The sequence below is a fragment of the Carcharhinus amblyrhynchos genome, chromosome 4 (assembly GCF_965287045.1).
Source record: "Carcharhinus amblyrhynchos chromosome 4, sCarAmb.v2.hapA, whole genome shotgun sequence".
In the NCBI taxonomy this organism is placed as follows: domain Eukaryota; kingdom Metazoa; phylum Chordata; class Chondrichthyes; order Carcharhiniformes; family Carcharhinidae; genus Carcharhinus; species Carcharhinus amblyrhynchos.
In genome coordinates this window covers 24,040,256-24,062,211 of record NC_137327.1, presented here as the reverse complement: position 1 = coordinate 24,062,211, position 21,956 = coordinate 24,040,256, and the positions used below count along the sequence as shown (strand labels likewise).

General features: G+C 41.3%; 1 protein-coding gene across 1 annotated transcript; it reads right to left on the bottom strand.

Annotated features, from left to right (window-relative positions):
- Positions 1–2,877: 2,877 nt before the first annotated feature.
- On the bottom strand, positions 2,878–21,462 carry cyba (cytochrome b-245, alpha polypeptide). Its single transcript, XM_080186841.1, has 6 exons — positions 21,308–21,462; positions 20,814–20,883; positions 16,011–16,085; positions 14,971–15,054; positions 12,726–12,807; positions 2,878–5,000 (listed from the first exon to the last, which is right to left on the bottom strand). The coding sequence occupies exons 1-6, from the start codon at positions 21,363–21,365 to the stop codon at positions 4,803–4,805; spliced, it is 567 nt and encodes a 188-aa protein (XP_080042967.1). The 5' UTR covers positions 21,366–21,462; the 3' UTR covers positions 2,878–4,802.
- Between the last annotated feature and the right edge of the window lie 494 nt (positions 21,463–21,956).

Here is a 21,956-nt window from a genome sequence, read left to right as displayed (position 1 = left end):
AGTTACGATGATAGATTGACAAGTCTGAGGCTGTTTTCCTTCAGAAAAAGGTTGAAAGGGGTTTTGAGGATCCGGACAAAGTCAAAAGGCAGTAACTGCTCCTATTGGTGGGCAGATCAAGAACCAGAGGATACAGAATTAGCGTGATGGGCAAAAGAACCAAAGGCAAAATGAGAATCTTTTGTTTATGCAGCAATATGTAGGATCTGGAATGCACTGCCTTGGAGTGTAGTGGAGGCAGATTCCATTGTGGCTTTTAAAAGGAGATTGGATACGCACCTTAAGAGAAACAAATTGCAAGATGATGGGAAAAGATAAAGGAGTGGAGCTGGCTGAGTTACTCCCACAAAGGGCAGAGTGGTCTCCTTGTGCCACAACCATTCTAGGACACCAACACATTTCAAGGGTAAAGTTTAGACAGCCTATGTCAAGATTGAGACACTGACAGAAGTGACTGGATGCCATGCAAAGCAGTCCTTTTGAGCCAGTTCATCACATGGTGGCGCAGTGGTTAGCACTGCTGCCTCACAGCGCCAGGGACCCAGATTCAATTCCTGGCTTAGATCACTACCTGTGCAGGCTTCCTCCGCGTGCTCCAGTTTCCTCCCACAGTCCAAAGAGGTGCAGGTTAGGTGGATTGGCTATGCTAAATTGCCCCACTGTGTCAGGGGGATTTAGCTAGAATAAATGCATGGGGTTATAGGGATAGGGCCTGGGTGGGATGGGCTGAATGGCCTCCTTCTACATTGCAGGAATCTATGATTCTAAGAGACTGTTGCCTGAAGAATTGCAAAGCATGAATGAATTTCTGACTTGCTGCCAAGCTGGTTTGTTTACAGATTAGCTAGCATTAGTTCAAGTCCTCATCCTATTTGTGACATTTACAGATGCTTAAAACAGATTGCCTCTTCACCATCTGCCTTGTCAATTGCTGGTCAAAATAATTAGAAAATAAAGTTTCATCAAAAGTCTTGTTGCAAATGGATCAGAGAAGTCCCAAGGTCGATCACTAGTATCTTTGAGTTTGAGGATCTCAGCTGAGCAGGCAATACAATTGCTACAATTACCGTCTGGTTAAATCAACAGGAAACCAAACAGTTCTTCCAGCTCCTGATCCCTTTACAATGGCCCCCATCTGGAAATGTATGTACGGATTTCAGAGGAGGCTACATTAAGGTTAACAAATAGTAATACCAGATACCACAGAAATTATTTTCAGCCAATACAATCAGGAGAGGTGGGGGAAGAAGAAAGTTTTCATTTTAGAATATGTCACTCAAAACATTGTCTTATTGGTACATTTTTAAAAACACTTTTGGGAGAATTCTGTCTTTCTCTGCAACAGATTGGGATTTAGTGGAGACTGCCGGAGTGGCATGAAGGCTGGAAGATCAGGTGGCAGTACCCACTTCTGATCCCCAGCATCTGGAAAATTGATCCCAATTTAGTAGGAGACGGGAAGGGTACACTCGCAGAATTTCAATAAGGTTCACTTATGAGTCACTTTAAGGTTAATTATCCCCAGGTCAACCAGAATTTGCACAGGACCTGCACGGATCTCCTGTGATTCTTGACGTTCCCCCGAAAGTGGGTGGTGTTCCTCCAGTTCGCAGGCACAGTGACTGATTAAGGGACCTTGCATTGGGAAGATAAGGGGGCCAGTGAAAGACACCCCACTCTTGCATTTATACTTGACTTCCTTGCAGTGACTCTCATCCTGTCCACTTATCTATCTCCAGGGACACAGGTTTGGATCAGATCTCCTGAATTTTGGGTGGGGGTGGTGGGAAAAAGGGACAAAATCCTCCACCCATTATCTACTTTATTCTCGTTTCAGAATCATTGAGCACAGAGGAGACTCTTTGGCCCATCAACTCTGCACCAACAAATCAGAAGCACCTGAATTCCCACCTAATCCCATCTGCTAACACTTGGCCCATAGCCTTGAATGTTATGGCATGCCAAGTGCTCATCCAGATACTTCTTAAAAGGGCATGAGGCAACCCACTCCACACTGTCACCACCCTCTGAGTAGAACAGTTTTTCCTCATCCCTCTCAAAACTCCTGCCCCTCACCTTGAAGCTATGTTCCCTTATGATTGACCCTTCGATTAAGCAGAATAGCTGCTTTTTATCCACTCCACATCACTCAATCTTGTATGCCTCAATCAGGTTGTCCCTCAGTCTTCTCTGTTTCAATGAAAACATCCCAAGCCAATGCAATCTCTCTTCATAACTTAAATGTTCCACTTCCGGCAGCATCCTGGTGAATCTCCTCTGCAGCCCCTCCAATGCAAGCACATTCTTCTGAGGTGATAACCAGAATGTTGACCATTTACCTTCCAAGATCATTGGAGCTTACAAAGCCATGTTCAATTAACTATTGTAATACTTCCTGTTCACTACTCTTGAGTCTCCCAATTGTCCTATAGTCTGATGGTATTCTGTTTCAAAACACTTTGCACTTGCCCATCTCCCAATTCCTATCGTTCCCCAGTGGTCAAAGCATTAAATTTAAAATTCTCACGCTGGCTCATCAATTTCTTCATGCACTTGTCCAGCTTATGCTTATAATCTCCTTCAACATTCTTCCTGAAGATTCTCTGCTCCTCTGATGAAGCTCTTCAATGCATTCCCTATTCTTTCACTCAGCTATTGTTAGACCCTTTAATTACATCAATTTTAATCCCTGGAGCTACTTTCCTAAACATTTTCACCTCTGAAATGCATTCTCAAAACGTGTCCCTTTAATCAAGCATTTCATCACTGTGTATCAGCATGCTTGCCTTCGGCTTCATTTTTCCCCCAAAAGGGCATTGGGGTGTTTCTCTACATTGACCCGCGCTATACAAAACACAAAGCGCTATTGTTACAAACTTCAGATAATACAGCATCATTTTCATTTATTTTCTATTGTAATATTGTAAGCCATAGCCAGGGTCTGATCTGTTGAGAGTGACAAACATTATAACCCTTATAAATATTACTGTAGGGAAACACAGTTTACACAATAACTACATTCAACAATATGATTACTACAAGGCAGAAATTGATTTAATTTGTAACAACAGTTTGTAACAAGTTTTCCAACATATACTGAAAAAGATGCACACTCAAAGCTGGCAAATAAATGAATATTTGGATAGCTTGACAGAAATTCAGCATTCTTATGATATCATAGTCATTCATCATTAGTCAATATTAATGGGATACAATATCTCCAAACAGACTACTCATGGATAGAGTGGTGATGCATGGAACATACTGTGCATTAGCTCATTATGTATAATTTGAGATAGTTACATGAACACACTGCTTTCACCTCTGGCATCTACGTTTGAGTTCAATGTAAATTACAGGATAAAGGTCTCTGTCCACTGGCCATTAATTTGGCAACTTTCAGCATTGATTCCTGGTGAGTAGATGTGTATATGAGGGTAAATGAACTGCATTGTCCCTTTGCTGGTTTATGACCAATTTAGTCCTGAATATCCACATTGATATCAATCTATCATGAAGCAATAACTCCCTTTGATGTTGTCTAAGCCAAACCCCTGTGGTTAATTACAGACTAGCTGGAGCTCACACATTCTCAAAACTAACATTACTGGTTAAACACAGAAATGATGCCACCTGCAGGTTAGTGGCAGAAATGTTCTGTTTACCTGGGCAGGTGAAGTGGACATAGCTGTTAAAGTCCAAATACCAGGATCCATTGCAACCATAATGACTGCATTGAAAACCGCAATGAAATATGGAGAGTAGGAGATTTGTTTCAGCAGACTGATTGAAGCTGCTCTGAAGTTAGGAGTTAAAGCTCATCGGTGTCAAGTTTAATTGTTGAAATGGCCATGCAACAACTTCAAAGATGCCTCACCAGGGACCCGAGTTCGATTCCCGGCTTGGATCACTGTCAATGTGGAGTTTGCACGTTCTCCCCGTGTTTGTGTGGGTTTTCTCTGGGTGCTCTGGTTTCCTCCTACATTCCGAAAGACATGCTGGTTAGGTGCATTGACCCGAGCAGGGGCAACTAAGGGAATTTCGTGGTAACTTTCATGGAAATTTCAATGCAGTCATTATGGTAATGTCAACCTGTGACTAATAAATAACTTTTACTTCAACTTTGTCAATGGCAAGTGTCCAGGTGGACGTTCCATTTCTTCAGCTTCCCCTCACATTGCTGGACAGAAGGGAAATGGATTTGGCTTAATAAAGACGTACAGGAAGTGCTGACAAATAAATTAGACAGGTAACAATTAGTTATGAGTGTGTGAGTGCGTACACGTTAGCTTCAAGGGAATTGCACCACCTCCCACCAATGCAATGGATTCAACGCATCACGATCCATCAACTGCAGTTTTGTGTGGGCTCCAGTTTAATGAAGCAATAAACAAGAATACTTCAAGTGCTTACATCATATTATGTACATGATAGGTGGAACAGATCATTTACTTCCTCCTTTGTTAATCCAACTGTTAATCATTATTGATATTATATAGAATGGCATTAGTTAGCCCACTCATTATTTTACAAAGAACAAGTCTTATCAAAAACAAAATTCTGGAAAAAGATACTGTAATGGAGAGTTTTAGGTAAGAATATTACACAAACATTTATGCTGACAAATAACCAACCTGCTGATTATCTTTTTGTTGCAAAAAGGAGAATAATCCATTCCAGATAAAAAAAACTTCACAATTTGATCATAGCTTGGTCCTAAATACTCCAGTGCCCTGCAGTAAGACGTTCAGTAACATGAAAAGGGTAGGTTAGTAATTACAGTGATCATACATGGAGTTATATCAGTTTGAGGGAAGAGTGACTGGTGTGGCATTGACGTGGACAGCCCCAGCTACTGCATCATCCACCGGTTTCCTCCGATGTTCAGCGGGTGGTCGTGGTGGGGGGTTTGAGGGTGGCTGATGAATACTCTTCCCAACGTGCCCTTTTTGAGACAGCTGCATCTGGATGGGTTTCCATTCCTCTTTTCGGAACGCAGCCTGAAATCGAGAAAAAGCAGCTCTCTCATCTTTCAGACAATGGCACTACCATAGGCATTAGATCACCCCTCAACCTCTAAACGGAAGGCGATATAAACTGTGTTTATGCAAACAAACAGTCTTCACAATTTAACCCCTTTAATGTCCCAATATAATTGTGCTGCACCGTATTCTTCCAAAGCCAATTGAGCAGTGCCCAATATTGAATACAGTACGCTAGACAGTGATCTAATTGAGGTATTTAAGAGCACTAAAAAGATTTGATTGCACAGATAACAGGGAAACATAGAATGATACCATTCAGCGACGCAATCAACCAATTTACTGCCCACAGATGCATTTGGCAAAGGATACAGGGATGAGTATCCCAAAAAAATTCGAAGTGTTGAATTTGCATAAAACCTGGAGTAAATCACACTTTTTTTTCAGCAAGTGTTTCAAAATGAATCTTCCACACTCTGTGCACTGCAGAATGCACTAGCGTGATTCACACTGAAATTCAGGGGGCCGATTCCTGCTGGAGAGGCCAATGGCATAGCACTGAGTGGGCCCGCTGATTACATTAGAATGAGAATGCTGCCAAAAATCCAGCTGCCACAGGCGCGCGGAGGCCGTGGCGCCCAGGAGGAGCACCGCGAAAACACCCAAAGCAGCGCAGCTGGCTGGGAGAATCATGCCCGACCTTTTCACAAGAGACATCAAAAGATGCAGCAGCTGAACTGAAATTAAAAAATAAACACTGCAGATGCTGAAATCTTGAAACAAGAAACAGAAAATGCTGGCAAATCTCAGCAGGTCTGATATTGTCTGTGGAGAGAGAATAGAGCCAACGTTTCAAATCAGGATGACTCTTCATCAGAGCTGAACTGAACTTGCACTGAGTGGAAAATTCCTTAGAGTACTAGGAGCTCTGTGGCTATCCTCTGAACCCACATTTTCTGAATCAATCAGGATTATAGATAAGTGCACATAACCAGTGTTGATATTTCAGTGCTTGGTCACTAAAACTGAGCAGAGTATTTGCTCGTTTCAGTTTGCCCTGCTAATGACTGGAACAAGATACAACTAAAGCTGAAGCTAACTAATTTTGTTATTGTGGATGCCTTTCGCTGACAGGTTAAGGCTCTGTTGACAGATACTTGTACCTGCTAAACTGCCAATTCTCCTTTATTGATAAATTTGTTTTTTGTTGTTTTCAGTGTTGAACTTAATTGTATTGTTGTGTAAATTTTGTTGCTATGGCATTAGCCTCCAGGCCAGGTTGTTACTGTAAATGAGAATTGGTTTTCAATTGACTCACATGGAATGCTCTTTTGTTGCAAGTGGCATCTTTTGTTCTGTGTTTATTGCCTTAGTGGGAGGAAGGTTTGGCAGCAGGATGCTCTGTTTAAAGGGGCCCCATGTTAGAGACAGACACGCACCTCTTAGTGGAATGGTGCTGCAACATCTGGCACCATATCTCAATATTATGGCTGCCTAACTCTTTACTCAATGGACGAGCTTGGGTACTTTTGGAAAGGTGACTCCTTATCTACAAAGCTGCTTCACCTGCCCCCTCTCCTCAACGGGCCTTGGCTGGTGTGAACTCATAGGATGGGGAGGGATTTGTGTGGGAACTGATAATAATGTATTCTGAAGAGTGCGAAATCTACCAAACTAGTCTTAAGTACATCTCCCAACAAGACCTCAAAAAAAAAGTTAGATTCCAAGGCACAGTAATCCACAAGAGAAACTGTGGATTGTTTAAGACCCAACACTCAGAGGCTCCCCTTAAGGTCATGGAATTGCTCTTGCACTTAAAACACACTAGAGCATTTGAATTCTTTGTTTTTCCTGAACTATGCGGAATACTGCCTAGGGAGGCATGAAGATTAATCAGACAGTAGTATGTATTTTCTGCGGCTTCCAGCAACAACTCCCAGTTACTAACCTCTGGCTGGTGTGTGCCATGTCCACCAAACATGAATCTCATAAGTAATCATGGAACAAAGCAACATGGGCAGAAATAATGCTGACCCCCATAAAAGAAACAGAAGCACGTCAACAGACATCCAAGACATTTCTAATTACAAAGGCAGAATCAGTTCTTACAATGACGTAACATTCAACTTCTAAAGAAGCCAACATGAAGGGAAGCCTTCATCAAGTACAGCTTTATCAGCACCATCATTAAAGCATAACTCCAGTCTGGACTCAGTCACTGCCTCCAACTGTGTAAACTTTTCTGCCAGAATCAGAAGGTTTTCACATGGATCTTTGGCCAAAGATTCCTATAAACCTCTTGAAGCTAGTGAAAATTGGTGCATTGTAATTCCCAGGGTGACTGGGAAGAGATTATCCTCCATTTCTGCTTGGCTGCTAGTATAATTATAGCCAGTAAACCAATGTCACAGATAGCAGAATCTTCAGTTGATGTTAAACATGTGCTTTACAGCTATTAAGATGATTAGGCCATCATGATATTAACAGCCTGTCTCACAATGACAAGTTGGCTTGATGCCACGATACAACTACAATGAATGCATGCAGTGACTAACTGATCATACTGTTCTAAACATACACAAGACCTCAGGCAGCACTGCACAGTACAATTTGTGGAGCAAGAAAAGCAATATTCTCCCAAAGCCTGGCTTATACAGGTACTTGGATCTGACAGACCTGCTGGGAGCACCTGTGAATGTTAGCTACAAGAACTGTAAATTCAGAGAATGCAATGCGTAGTAAATGAAAAGAACTTCTATTAAGTAGAAGTTGCTCACAAAAGAAAATAGTGTTTCTAGTAACTTAATAGAGTAAATACTCTGAAACAAATGTTTTGATGTACTATTCTTTTAACTATTAACTGAATGATTTTCTCTTTAAAAGGTATGTGCATGTGTAGAGCTGCTATGAGTTATAAGGAGAGGCTGGATAAACTGGGACTTTTTCTTCTCTGGAGGCTGAGGGGTGACCTTATAGAGGTCTACAAAATAACGTGGGGCATTGACAAGGGAGATAGTCAGTTTCTTTTCCCAAAAGGTAGGGGAGTCTAAAACTAGAGGGCATAGGTTTAAGGTGAGAGGGGAGAGATACAAAAGGATCCAGAGGGGCAATTTATTTATTTATTTTTTTTACACAGAGGATGGTGAGTGTCTGGAACAAGGTGCCAGAGGTAGTAGTAGAAGCAGGTACAATTTTGTCTTTAAAAAGCATTTAGATAGTTACATGGGTATGATGGATATAGAGGGATATAGGCCAAATGCGGGCAATTAGAATCAACTTAGGGGTTTAAAAAAAAGGTGGCATGGACAAGTTGGGCTGAAGGTCCTGTTTCCATGCTTATAAACCTCTATAACACTTTTTTCCCCCATATAATTTGTGCCTATTTTTAAAAACTAAGCTCCAGATGTTGACTTGAACTGAAGATAAACAGCATCTTTTCCTACCACCCCAAAATGGCACAATGGTCAGTTCTAATGCCTCAGAGCACCAGGGACCCAGCCTGGGTCATTGTCTGCATGGAGTTTGCACACTCTCCCTGCGTCAGTGCAGGTTTCCTCCCACAGTCCAAAGATATGCAAGTTAGGTGGATTGGCCATACTAAGTTGCCCCTTAGTGTCAGGGGGACCAACGAGGGTAAATGAATGGGGTAGTGGGGATAGAGCCCAGGTGGGATTGTGGTTGGTGCAGACTCAATGGGCTGAATGGCCTCCTTCTGCACTGTAGGATTCTAGGAAAACCTCCAAGCTAATATGCTGTAACGCTCTCTCCCAAGCATCTCTATCCAGCAATTAAATAACACACTTTCTTGTGTTTGCTTTGTAGTAATCATTACATATTTTCATTTTCTCACAATAGCTTCAGAACCTGTGTACAGCACAATGAGTTGCAAAGTAAAGTTCTCTCTACTCTTCCACCATCAATTTGACTCAAATTCAACCTTTAAAAAGGTGTTCACTGGTACATGAAGGTGACATTTTGTTTTGATTTGTTTGTCAAATTCCTATCACAATATATTGCTGAAAAAAGGCAATTCACAAGATGACCAAATTGTTCTGTTTATATATTGATAGTCTTGAGTTGTCCTGATGAATGCAAGACGAAAAGCTTCGACAATGTGTATTTTTCAGCAACTGTCAATTTTTGCACTACTAAATATATATACACATCAATATACAAGAGTCAAACGCATACTTTAATTCATGCATACATTGAAACATTCTTGAAACAGTTAAGCTTCCAGATTGGGAAAGAGTTTGAAAATAACATCGCCTCTGAACTATGAGCTTGCGTAGCAAACTGGAAGTCCCCTTGAAGCCCAAGCAGAGGTCAATCTCTTAAAAGTGTGAACAGCCAAGCAAAAAGAAAAATAGGGCTGCAAACTAAATCATCCATACACTCCAAAAATATACCAAAGAACACATTCATTGGAATTACTATAATTCCAGGAATCAGAAGAGCAAGGGAAATAGAACAATACCTAGGTCATAGTGTGATGGAGATATATAGCATAAGAAGAGGCCCTTCAACCCATCATGTCAACACCAGCCATCAAGCACCTATCAATTCTCATCCCATTTTGAAGCATTTAGTCCATTGCCTTGTGCGCGCTGGTGTTTCACATGCTCATTTAACTGATCCTTAAACGTAAGGGTTCCCACTGCTACCATCCTTTTAGGCAGTGAGTTCCAGATTCCCAGCACCCTCTGGGTGATAAGGGTTCTCCCCTATATCCCCTCAATCTCCTGCTCCCTGATTATTGATCCCTCCACTCAAGGGAAATGTTTCTTCCTATCTACCCTATGACCCTCAATCATCTTGTACACCATATGGACGGAGAGAAGCCCGGAAGATATTACAGTCATAAAAAGAGCCTGCAATAGATGCTGGGGATGGCAAACTGTGGCTAAGAGGAGAGATTAAGATTCTGTGCTATTTCTACTGAAGCAGAGAAGGTGAAGAGAACATTTAATTGTATTTTTTTTTAAATAATGAAGGGTTTTGATAGAGTGATTAGGGAAAGATTGTTGAGGAGCCAATAGTTTAAAGCTATCAGTAAAAGAAAGAACTTTATTCACAGAGGAATGGAACACTGAATACTTTGCGATTGGCAATGATTATATTTTGTAAGGGCTGTTAAATTTAAAAGCAGGAGCTAATAGAGAGCTTCGGCGACAGTCGGGCAGTGGGGTAGTTTTAGATAACTCTAGCACGGAGCTGGCACTCACATGATGACCAAATGCTGTAAATTGCCACAGTTTAGTGCCTTGGCATCAAGTCTGAAGGCAGATGCAATTCTGATTACATCTGTGGCTTGAAGGGAATCTAGCCAGCTGGTCCTCAGCGAGTCCAAGAAACGCATCAAAACATGCGATTGTTTAAATAAAAAAGGGGCTGAATTATGCAATTTTTAAAAAATAATTTACCCTAAATTATACTATGACAATCCTCAACTCGATAATAAGTACAAACAGCGAGAGGCAGTTCACTTTTCATTAGTAAAGTTTTGGCCCCATGATGTTTAACTAATAAGCTGAACTAAAACAACCAAGTATGGATAGATTGCTGTGACCTGACAGTTTTGTTTCTGTCCCAATTTAAGTGAAAAAGATTTCTCTGCACGTCTTGAAGGTTTGTTAAAGTTTAATTATCAGTGTCACAGGAAGGCTTACATTTTTGCAACAAATAGTGATGAAATTAAAGAAACCTTTGGCAGTTTATTTCCCACTAGAAAAAGGCTAGCATTAATGTAGATTCAAGATCTTCTACCATACTCAGTTTACTCAACTCATCTTAGCACACCCTGAAATTTAGATTGCAAAGCCAAGGTCCATCCTCAGCCACTGATAGTCCTGTTTAGAACAACTTTCATTGCCACTTATAACTGTAAGTAGTCTCATAACCCCAGGTTAAAGTCCAACAGGTTTATTTAGAATCATGAGCTTTCAGAGGGTTGCTCCTTCACCAGCTGAGTGGAAGGGTTTGGAACAACATTGTCACTCACCTGAGGACAGAGCAGAGCTTTGAAAGCTCATGCTTCCAAATAAACCAGTTGGACTTCAATCTGGTGCTGTGAGACTTCTTACTGTGTCCGTCCCAATCCAATCCAGCATCTCCACATCACTTATTGTACCAAGGATTGTACTCTGGGCATAACTTTATATCTGTTATTTCTGTTTGTTAGTGAGTTAAAACCAAACCAATATCTTGCATAATATTTTATTTTCCAATATTTTCTTCTCATCTCTCTCATGTTCACTCCAGGGGTACCTGAGGATCTGTGACGTCTAATTCAGGCATTAATATTCACACTTGACCCTTAACAGTAAGCATCATCAGGCTATCTGATTGTGTTCTCAACTGATGTTCACACAAACATCCTTTTGGCAAAGGCTTTCAACCATGGCAGATGTTCACTCTCTAAACTCAACACTGCAAAAGAAAACTGCAGCATACCTACTGCCATGCCAGCTGAAATCAGCCACCTCGGCAAAGACCAAGGATCAAATCAATTATTTTTCTGGTTGATACACTTGTTAATTCAATAAACTGGTGAACTCAGCAAAAGACTCACATTTATTGTAGACACCCGTAAGTATTTTACATACCTTAAGTATAGTTGCTGTTGTAACATGGGAAATACAGCAGCCAATTTGCATAAATTTGCAGTCTCGGACGACTGGGTGCAGTTTGCATTTCTCCCCGTGTCTGTGTGGGTTTCCTCTGGGTTCCTCCCACACTTTCAAGGGTTAGGTGGATTGGCCATTCTAAATTGCCCCTTAGTGTCCCAAGATGTGTAGACCGGGGGGATTAGCAAGGTCAATGTGTGAGAATACAGTGATAGGACAAGGTTGGGCAAGGGAAAGATGGTGTGTTGAAGAGTTGGTGCAGTCTTGACGGGCCAAATAGCTTCCTTGATAAAGGAAACAGTTGCGCAAAGAGCAATGTGATGATGGTAAGTTAATCTGTTTTTGGGATGTTGCTGGAGGGATAAATACTGGTTCAGGACACTAAGGGGAACTCCCCTGTGCTTTTCCAAAATAGTGTCATGGAATGTTTTACATCCAGCTTAGAGAGCAGACATGGCCTCTGTTTAACATCTCATCCAGAAGATCACAACCTGACAGTGCAGCACGCACTCAGTGTCACACTGGAGGGCAAGCTTAGTTTTTGTGCTCTACTCTCTGGATTTAGGCAGTATAATCACCAGTTGGAAGCTTCAGCAAGATATTAAATGATAGGAAGCGTTTGTTATTAATTCATACTAAAAATGTAACAATAACACCTTTATTTTGGTTGGGTGCATTGGCCATGCTAAATTCTCCCTCACCTACCCGAACAGGTGCCAGAGCATGATGGCTAGGGGATTTTCATGGTAACTTCATTTGCAATGTTACTGTAAGCCTATTTATGACACTAATAAACTTTAATGCACTCAAGTATATATCTGATTGTGTCTGGTTGCAGTTGCTTGATGAGAATTATTTTTAATTACTTGACAACCTCAAATCCAAAAATTGATTCCTTTCAGAGTCACATAAGCAAATCAAGTTGATCAGATAAAGCAAGTTCACATTTGTGATTTTATGGAGGAAAAACATAGTGCACTTATTTTCAAAATAAACTACATGTATTAAGTAATTATCCTAACAGTCATACAACAACCTCCACTGAAACGGTTGTAGCGATTAAGAAAAATTATATTCTACATATTATAATTCTATAAGATTAGGAAAATACACTTACAAGTAAATAGATGAGACTGGCAATGCCAAGGTTGACCGTGCCAAGAACTGTGGGTAATATGAAGCCGCCAGGCACTGCAAGGCTGGAGAGAATTAAATAAACAGCGGAATCAGTTAGCCTGTCACTGGGCTGCTGCAACATCACTCTGACATTGTGAATGAATATATACCCCTGGAGGTTGTGTAAAATAAAGATACCCTCTAGATTATCTGATATTTGGCACAAGGCAGATGAACAGACGGAACAATTAGCAGAAAAATGAATAAACTCTAAAGAACAAAGATGTAATAACAAATTCACCCAATATTCCCTTCTATAAAGGCAATTAGGAAATAGTTAACATCTAAAGTTAATGAAGTTAAAGTTAATGCTAAAACCAAGGGACTGAAAAATGCAATTGGGCTGAATTTTTCTTTGTCTGCCTCGCCACGGGAATCGTGGCAGGCAGGACATGGACCACGCAAAGGTCTGTTGACCTCAGGCTGGATTTTCCGATCTTGGGGTGAGTGCAGCCAGAAAATCTCATCCATTGAGTTTAGTTGGAAAAATACAGCAAGCCAAAGACTGGGAAGGCAGAGTGTATTTGCACTGTTTCACTGACGTGATATAGTGTATTATTTAACAGAGATATTCAACTTGAACAGAACCCTGGTTAGACTACACAGGGCAGCATGGTGGCACAGTGGTTAGCATTGCTGCCTCACAGCGCCAGGGACCGGGTTTGATTTCTGGCTTGGGTCACTGTCCGTGCGGAGTTTGCATGTTCTCCTGGTGTCAGCGTGGGTTTCCTCCGGATGCTCTGCTTTCCACCCACAGTCCAAAAGATGTGCTGGTTAGGTGCATCGGCCAGGCTAAATTCTCCCTCAGTGTACCGACTCGGGGATTTTCACAACAACTTCATTAGAGTGTTAATGTAAATCTATTTGTGCCACTAATAAATAAACTTTAAACACTTGGAGCACATGACAAAAGGGTATAGAAGCACCAGAAAAACAAAAAAAAAAATTCATAAGGGTTAAACAGGAATTGAGAGGGTGCAACCATCAGAAGGAGAGAATATTGACAGATGAGCTGATAGAGTTCTTCGATATTATTGAGTAGAGGCCATAAATGTAAGAAAGTGACTACTACATCGAATAAGGAATTCAGGATAAATTTCTTTATGCAGAGTGGGAGTGTGAAATATCCAGTTTTGGAGACAATTAGTAAAGATCTCTTCAAACGGAAGTACAAAAGAGAGAACTGAATAGAAAGGATATGCTCATAGAAGGAGATTAAAGAAAGTAGGAGGAATGTCACGTGGAACAAAGTACAAACAGACATGTTGGGCTGCTGTTCTACACAATCTATACAATTCTAAGCAAGAGTTGGTGGAGATAATATTCCTTTCTGATGGACAGTCTGTGGACTCGCAATGTTAACTCTTTTCCTCTCCTGAAATAATTGCAGACCTGCTGAATTTTTCCAGCATCCTCTGTTAGTGTTCCCTTCTAGTTGATTAAACAGTCTGTAAGTCATTTGATCCATTCATTTCCTCTCTAGATTAGAACTTCAAACCGTTCGTTTCCTCGGCAGATTAACGTCAGACCATTAAATTACTCCTTGTATCTATTCAAGTCTCACAAAGAACCTGTACCTGAAATGTTAACCACATTAACAGGTGCTGGGAAACCCGCTGGATCATACCAACATTTTCTCTGTCAAATTAATTCACCATTACAACTTCTCGACAATTTCATTTGCGGAGGACGGAATTTTAGGGGCCTGTCACAGCAGGGGCGGGGCTGGAAAATGCAACAAGCTGTTCATAACCCCACTGACTTTGGCAGGACTGGAAAATCCCGCCTGTTGAAGGGGCTGTAAAATTCCAACCATAGAATTAGATTATCCCTACCCAATGATGAACTTCAACCCCTACTTAATGCCTATTGATTTTTTTAATAATGAAGTGAATGGGAATGTGCAAAATTAAGAGTGATAGGTTTTTGCATTGACAATATTCAATTATTTGTCTTAAGCAACAGATTATTTCATTGAGACAAAGAATTTAAAAGGCAGAGTGAAATTCAAATCCAAATAGGGGGTAATTCTGATCTGACAAAGACTGAAAAATGATAGACGTGTGTGCCTGCACCAATCAGGGAATGACACATAAAATCAATGGCCCACATGAATTTCAAGTGGCATCTTGCACAATTTTAAAGGAGAAGTGTAAGTTTTTAAAAAATACACAATTTAATCCTACCATGCATGTAGAATAGCACGGATATAGTAATTCCGGGTTAAAGGTCCAAACAATTTCACAACAGCTGCTAGAAAACGCTGACCCCTAGATATAAAAAAGCATGAAATATATTAAAAACAAACATTTTCTATTGAATATATTTTCTTCTTTCAATAGTTTACGTTCCCCTTCCTTCTTTGCACCAATAGTATAATGCACTCAGAGGGAGCAAATCACTTAAGTCTGTGTTAACTTCTTTTTCATACTTAATTCTCTACTTTATAATTTACTTAAATATTCCTGAAAAAATACATTTTTGTCAAAGCTTTTCATCTTGCACTCATCAGGATAACTTGCAAGAATAACAAATGTACAAATAACAACAATTTATACTGTCCGAGAAAAGAGTGCTTGTTGGTTGCCTGACTGAGGTAGAGGCATTGCCATGGAGAACGACCAGTTGATGGCAATGGATGTTTAAACATTGTCTGAAATTATATCAGACAGCTTGACTCTAAATGGCCAAGGCATTGCCCTGAGGAATGAAACAGCAAATGGCTGTCACTTATTTTGTTTTGCCTAAACAGGCGTAATGTGTGTACATGTTCTTTACAGGACGCTGTACATTAATATATGTAGCTTACAGCACATGCAAACATGCTACACTATGAGCCTCACTGACAATCTTAAATTGGGTGGCACAGTGGTTAGCACTTGCCCCACAGCGCCAGAGACGTGGGTTCAATTCTGGCTTCGGGTCACTGTCTGTTTGCATGTTCTCCCGTGTCTGCGTGTGTTTCCTCCAGGTGCTCCAGTTTCCTCCCATAGTCCAAAAGATGCGCAGGTTAGGTTGATTGGCCATGCTAAATTGACAATTAGTGTCAGGGGGATTAGCAGGGTAAATACATGGGATTGTTGTCAGTGCAGGCTTAAGGGGCTGAATGGCCTCCTCCTGCACTATAGGGTTTCAATGTTTAGTTATTAGTGTGATTCTTAACACACAGAGGATTATTTAGCTTTGGCAAAAAAGATCCCCCTTTTCTGCAATATAATTTACTTACGGTCTCTCCATAGTGTTTCCCTTCATTCTCTTCCCTCTGGGATATTCCAATAACATTACAAAAACTCCTGCAGCACTGTGTACCTCAAGTTAAAGAAAAAAAAGAATTCAAAGCCACTATGATTCAGCTTTGGTAATCTTCTTGCAAAGACAGTCCTTCTTTCTCCAATGTCCTAACCTAGTTTCGTCAAAACATATCACCCTGGAAAGGTTACTTGCTCACCACTACAGTCTGAAAAGTTGCCAGATGTCCAGCACCAATGGCCAGTCACAACATTCCTCCTCAAATCTACTGTAATTTCAGATATAATTCTGTGATTTACTGGAAGAAAGGAAAAAACTTCCATCCCAACACAGATCTAAAGAAACTCGTGAGTTGATTCTTGTGATTAGGCTGGTGACAAGGAAGTTACAAGCTGCTTCACATTTTTTCCTTCTAATGTGTTCATCGCCGAACTCTAGTCTCCACTCCCTTCACAAAGCAGTGGAAGCGGATTAAACGTGGAACTAAATACCTGACTCCGAAGCCTCGCTGTAGTCTACAGTTTGAGAGTTTAACATTTAAATTTTCATTCTCATTAAGATGATTGTAATAAAACAGGTACAATTCAGCTATTAGGTGCAGGTCCTATAACACAGATAATAGTGTCCATTGAGTAAGGAGATGCTGACTATGGTCAAGAATTAGCAACAACGAATATGTTCACCCCACATCAAAACGGGTTGTGAAAATGTTCCTCTTCCTGAGCTTAGCCAAATCGGAAACCTTTAATTCCAAAGCCTAAGCAGAGGCTGTGTTGATGGTTTGGTGCAGCATCATCTCTTGAATTAAACATTAAACCTGAGGACTCACAGCTTGGTATGGCTCCTGCTCTGCCCAAGACCACAAGAAACTACGAAAGGTCATGAATGTAGCCCAGTCACACAAACCAGCTGCCCATATATTGACTTCCCGCTGCCTCAGCAAAGCAGCCAGCATAATTAAGGGCCCCCCTGCACATTCTTCTTCCATCAGCTAAAAAATACATAAGTCAGAGGTCACATACCAACTGACTGAAGAATAGCTTCTTTCCTGCTGGTATCAGACTTTTGAATGGACTTACCCTGCATTAAGTTGATCTTTCTCTACACCCGGCTATGACTGTAATATTACATTCTGCATGCTCTCGTTTCCTTCTCTATGAATGGTATGCTTTGCCTGTATAGCATGCAAGAAATAATACTTTTCACTGCATACTAATACACATGACAATAATAAATCAAATCAAAATGAACTTTTAAAAGAGCATGGGAATTAGTATTCTGCTCAGAATTTCTTCCTCAACTAATATCACTATGAACAATTATCAAGCCATTTGTCTTATTACCAATTGTGGGACTGTGACCACAAATTTGCATGCCGCACATCCTACATCACAACGATGTCTCCAAATATAGCTCAGTGGCTGGGTAGTACTTCAAGTCAACTTGAGGTTAGTGAGCGGGGGTTTATATGGATTGGAAACTGGTGCAGAGGCAAGAAAAAGAGGGCAGAGATAAAAGGGTGCAGACTTCAATTGGGATTTATAAGTGATGCTCCCGGATATCTGTAATGGAGCCTCAGCTTTATTACTTTATTTATCAATGACTTGAATGAAGGATTAGAGTTGTACATCCATGTTTGCAGAAAACACCAAGTTGGAAAAAGGTGCAAGTAGTAAAGGTAGGAGCAGGAAGTTACAACCGTGCATAGACAAATGTAGTGAGAGGACAAAACTGTGGAAGAGAGTGTCTAACAGAGAAATTTGAGGTCATCCACTTGCGATCCAAAAAAAAAGCACAACCTGAAGTGCTTTCTGAATGCTAGCAACTGTGGAGAAGCAGAAGATTGCTTAAAGTAAATGTGGAACCAGTCAAAGATAGTTCTACAGCCAGCTGTAGCGGGCAAGGGCCAGGCAGATGGCTGCAACTGGCAAGGGTGAGGTGGGCGAGGATGAGGCAGGCAAGTGCCAGACGGGCAGCTGTAGCGTGGCAAGTCAGTTACAGTAAGTGACAATAATGTGATCAGAAAACCTCAATGGGAATTCTTCATTTGGAAATCAAAAATTCCACTCACGAACCAGCTGAATTATATTGATATCAAAGATAACTGTAGCAATATAAAGCTATGAATTTTTTCAAAGGCTTTTGGAGTCGGACAGTTGGTGACCAACAGAATGCACCGCTGGTGCCCCTCAGTGGGGGAGGGGGGTGTAATCCAATTGTAGGGCCAGTCTTCACTAGCTTATACGTACTGAGCTGCTGACTGTCTCCACACAGCTCAGTGTGCATCAGCACGTGCCCCAACCAATATCTCAAACCCTCAGATCTCTGCACTTGTCCAATTCCAGCCCATTGTGCACTCCCAATTTCCACTGCTGATGACTATGATATCAGCTGCTTAAACCCTAAGTTGTGGAATTCCCTCCCTAAACTTCTCCACCTCTCTCACATCCTTTAAATCTTAAAAGGTGCTCCTTAAAATTTACAGCAAACTTTTGCTCATCTGTTGCAATATTTATATGTGGCTTGGTATTATGTTCGGTAATATTTGCATAAAGCAGCTTGGATTATTTCTCTACATTAAAAGGGCTATAGAAATGCACGCTGCTGTTGCAGACAATTAAAATGGCAATTTATGCATATTATAGGAGCCTCCTTTACATAGATTAGAATCAAAGAATCCCTAAAGTGCAGTAGGCCATTCTCCCATACAGACACAGGGAGCATGTGCAAACTCCACACAGTGACCCAAGGCTGGAATTGAATGCAGGTCCCTGGCGCTGTGAGGCAGCATTGCTAATCACTGTGCCACCGCACTACCCTATTTACTGACATCCCCACCTAATCCAGGTAAACAACCACCCTGTGGGTGACACCAGGGAAAGTACCAGCAGTGTGGAAAAGGGCAGTATGCCCAACACTTCCATTTTCACTGCCCTGCTATTCTGTTTCCACCAAACAGAAGGAAGTCAAGTGCTCGCTCCTTCCCATCCTCAAAGAGGAAAACATCACCATTGTACATTTTGAGGAAGGTTGCCATTTTTTCCCCATCTTCAGCATGCCAGAACGCATAAAAGTCAGCCAGGTATTAATCTATTGAGTACTCTAACAGGGTACCCATCGGGTAACTACAAGAGCAGGTCAGAAGCTGACAATTCTACAAGTAAACTCCTGAGTCCTCAAAGCCTGTTCACTGTTTACAGGTTACAAGTCATGATGTCGGTGTTGGACTGTGGTGGGCACAGTAAGAAGCCTCACAACACCAAGTTAAACCCACTCAACTGATGAAGGAGCAGCACTCCAAAAGCTCGTGATTCCAAATAAATCTGTTAGACTTTAACCTGGTGTTGTGAGACTTCTTACAGGGTACAAGTCAAGAGTGTGATGGAATACTCTCCACTTGCCTGGATGAGTGCAGCTCCAACAATACTCAAGAAACTCAACACCATTCAGGACAAAGCAATCTGCATCCCATCTAGGCTGGGGGATTTGCTGGTGGTATAATCACTGGACTAGTAATCCAGAGACCCCAGGTAATGTACTGGGTTCAAATCCTATGATGGCAAAAAGAATTTGAATTCAATAAATATCTGGAATTTAAAATCTGATGTTAACCATGGAACCACTGTCAATTCTTGTAAAAACTATCTGGTCACTAATATCCTTAAAAGGAAGGAAATCCAGCCTACATGTGACTCCAGACACACTGCAATATAGATGACTCTCAAATGCTCTCTGAAAATGGACCAGCAAGCCACTCAATTGCATCAGATTGTTCTGCACTGTGTCCATCTCCACATCCAACTACACCACAGACTGCAGCAGCTGATGTAGCTGACTCACCACCACCACCATCTCAAGGGACAATAAAATGTTAGCCTAGGCAGTGACAACTACAACCCATGAACAAATTTTTAAAAAATCTATCATTTCAGCATTCAGTCCCCTCCACCAAAATGCACAGTGACAGGCGTGTGTACATTCTAAAAGATACAGTACAACAACTCACCGAGGCACCTTCAACAGCATCTTCCAAAGCTGTAAGGCCAAGGTTAACAAATACATGGGAAGACAACTACCCAAAAAGGTTCCCCTCTGAGTCACACACCATCCTGACTTGGAAATATATCACTGTTCCTTCACTGTCATTGGGCCAAAATCCTGGAACTTCCTAACAGCACTGTGGATGTACCTACACCTCATTGACTGCAGCAGTTCAAGAAGCCAGCTCACCATTGCCTTCTCACGGGTAATTACGGATGGGCAATAAAAGCTGGCCTAATCAACCACACACATATCAAGTAAGCAACTTAAAAGAAATTCTCTGCATCTGGCTAACTGGGCTAATCTACCAGGAATCAAAATGCTGGCATCACTATCTGAAAGCATACCTGATCTCAGCAAAGAGTATTTTGAATGCCTTTAAATACATGCAAAATTTTATATCAAGTGACAATTTTTAGTACAGCAACTTGCTATTTATGTGAGAAAGCACAGAGGCGTGAAACATGCAAATATTGAGGGATTAAAAAGACAGATTGGAAGCGATGACCAAAGGTTTGATCATACAGTTTACAGCAGTAGAAAAAACTCAGACCCTTTGGCCTGAGTGGCCTTAGATGCTTCACACAATCCTCTTCCCACCCTAAAACTGGCTCACAAATATTTGCTAATGAGTTTTTCTTTTAAATATACATTATATTTTATAACACACTATTACTTAGGTTCTTTAAATAAACCAAGTGTAATAGTTTCGGGGCTCTCCACATTGTAAAAAGGATACATGCCATAAGCAGCAAATTCCCAGGATTTGAACTGTCCAGCCACTCCGACCACACCCCCGATAAGCAAAACTAAAAGGAGGAAATAAAAGTGATGAAATCGGAGACGAAAATACAACCAGATTTCCAAATGACCCAAACTGCCAGCCGGTTTCCAGTATATAGAAAGACACAACGTGACATTAATGTACCGGAATCTTTTGTAGCCTTGTTTTTGATTTTAAAAACCCAACAAATTGAGTTTTAGGAGCTGAAAAGACGAACCCCAATATTCCCTGTTGCTCTGAAGTAACACCAGCAGCGAGTCCAGCTGGTGTTTGTTAAAAGTTTCAGGCAGAAAGAAAAGTTACCCCCATCAATTCAGAGACAGAAAGTTAACCCCACCCCCGCGAGTGAAGTTTCTCCAAGAAGTTTCACTCTGTAGAGAGAAACACACTTTTTAGGGGACACGAAGAAGTTTGGGAAAGTTTAGGAGAGTTTGGGGGGGGCTACTCACTGAGTCCGGAAGCTAGTGCCTGTTCATTTGCCCACATAGCCCACTCGATCTGCCCCATGGTGCGTACACTTGTTGATTTCACACTCCACACTCACTCTCAACCTCAGCTCCTACACTCCTGTATATCTTTATTCTCTCTTCAGATTGTGGGCACAGTGACCTCACGTCACTTCCTCTCTTTTCTCTCTCGTTACGTGACCAATGGCACACAGCCTTTGGGTTTTGACACCGTCACTTTGATCTGCCGCACACTAAGAAGAAGTTTCAATCACAAAATGCTGCAAACGCTCAGTAGGGTAGGCGGTGTGTGTGTGTGTGAGGGGCAGAGAGTGAGGCAATGTCTGACATGGGTACAGCAGACTAAAAGCCATTGGGGAAGAGTAACACTGAGGATCTGTGGTGAGGTGGCTGAGAGGAGAGACTAAAAGACAAAAAGGATGGTGGTGTGAAGCAAAGGAGGATGAGGGGAGAGACAAGGAAAGGAATTTAAAAAACAGTCTAGAGGAGATGTATCGGGGTGGGGGGAAGTAGAATCAGAACCAATAGCTGCTATTGGGAAATAATGGGAATATTGGTTATGATTTGAGATTGTTAAACACAAATTGACCAAGTCCAGAAGGCTTTGAATTGTGCAATTGAAAGATTTGAC

What these genes read in the sequence shown, in the direction of transcription:
- cyba (XM_080186841.1), bottom strand. Translation starts at nt 21,365, where the DNA reads ATGGGGCAGATCGAGTGGGCTATGTGGGCAAATGAACAGGCACTAGCT. An exon ending in GAATTTGCTGCTTATGGCAT is followed by an intron (nt 16,086 to 20,813) that starts GTATCCTTTTTA and finishes TGAGGTACACAG; the next exon opens with TGCTGCAGGAGTTTTTGTAA. An exon ending in CCAGTCTCATCTATTTACTT is followed by an intron (nt 5,001 to 12,725) that starts GTAAGTGTATTT and finishes TCTCGATTTCAG; the next exon opens with GCTGCGTTCCGAAAAGAGGA.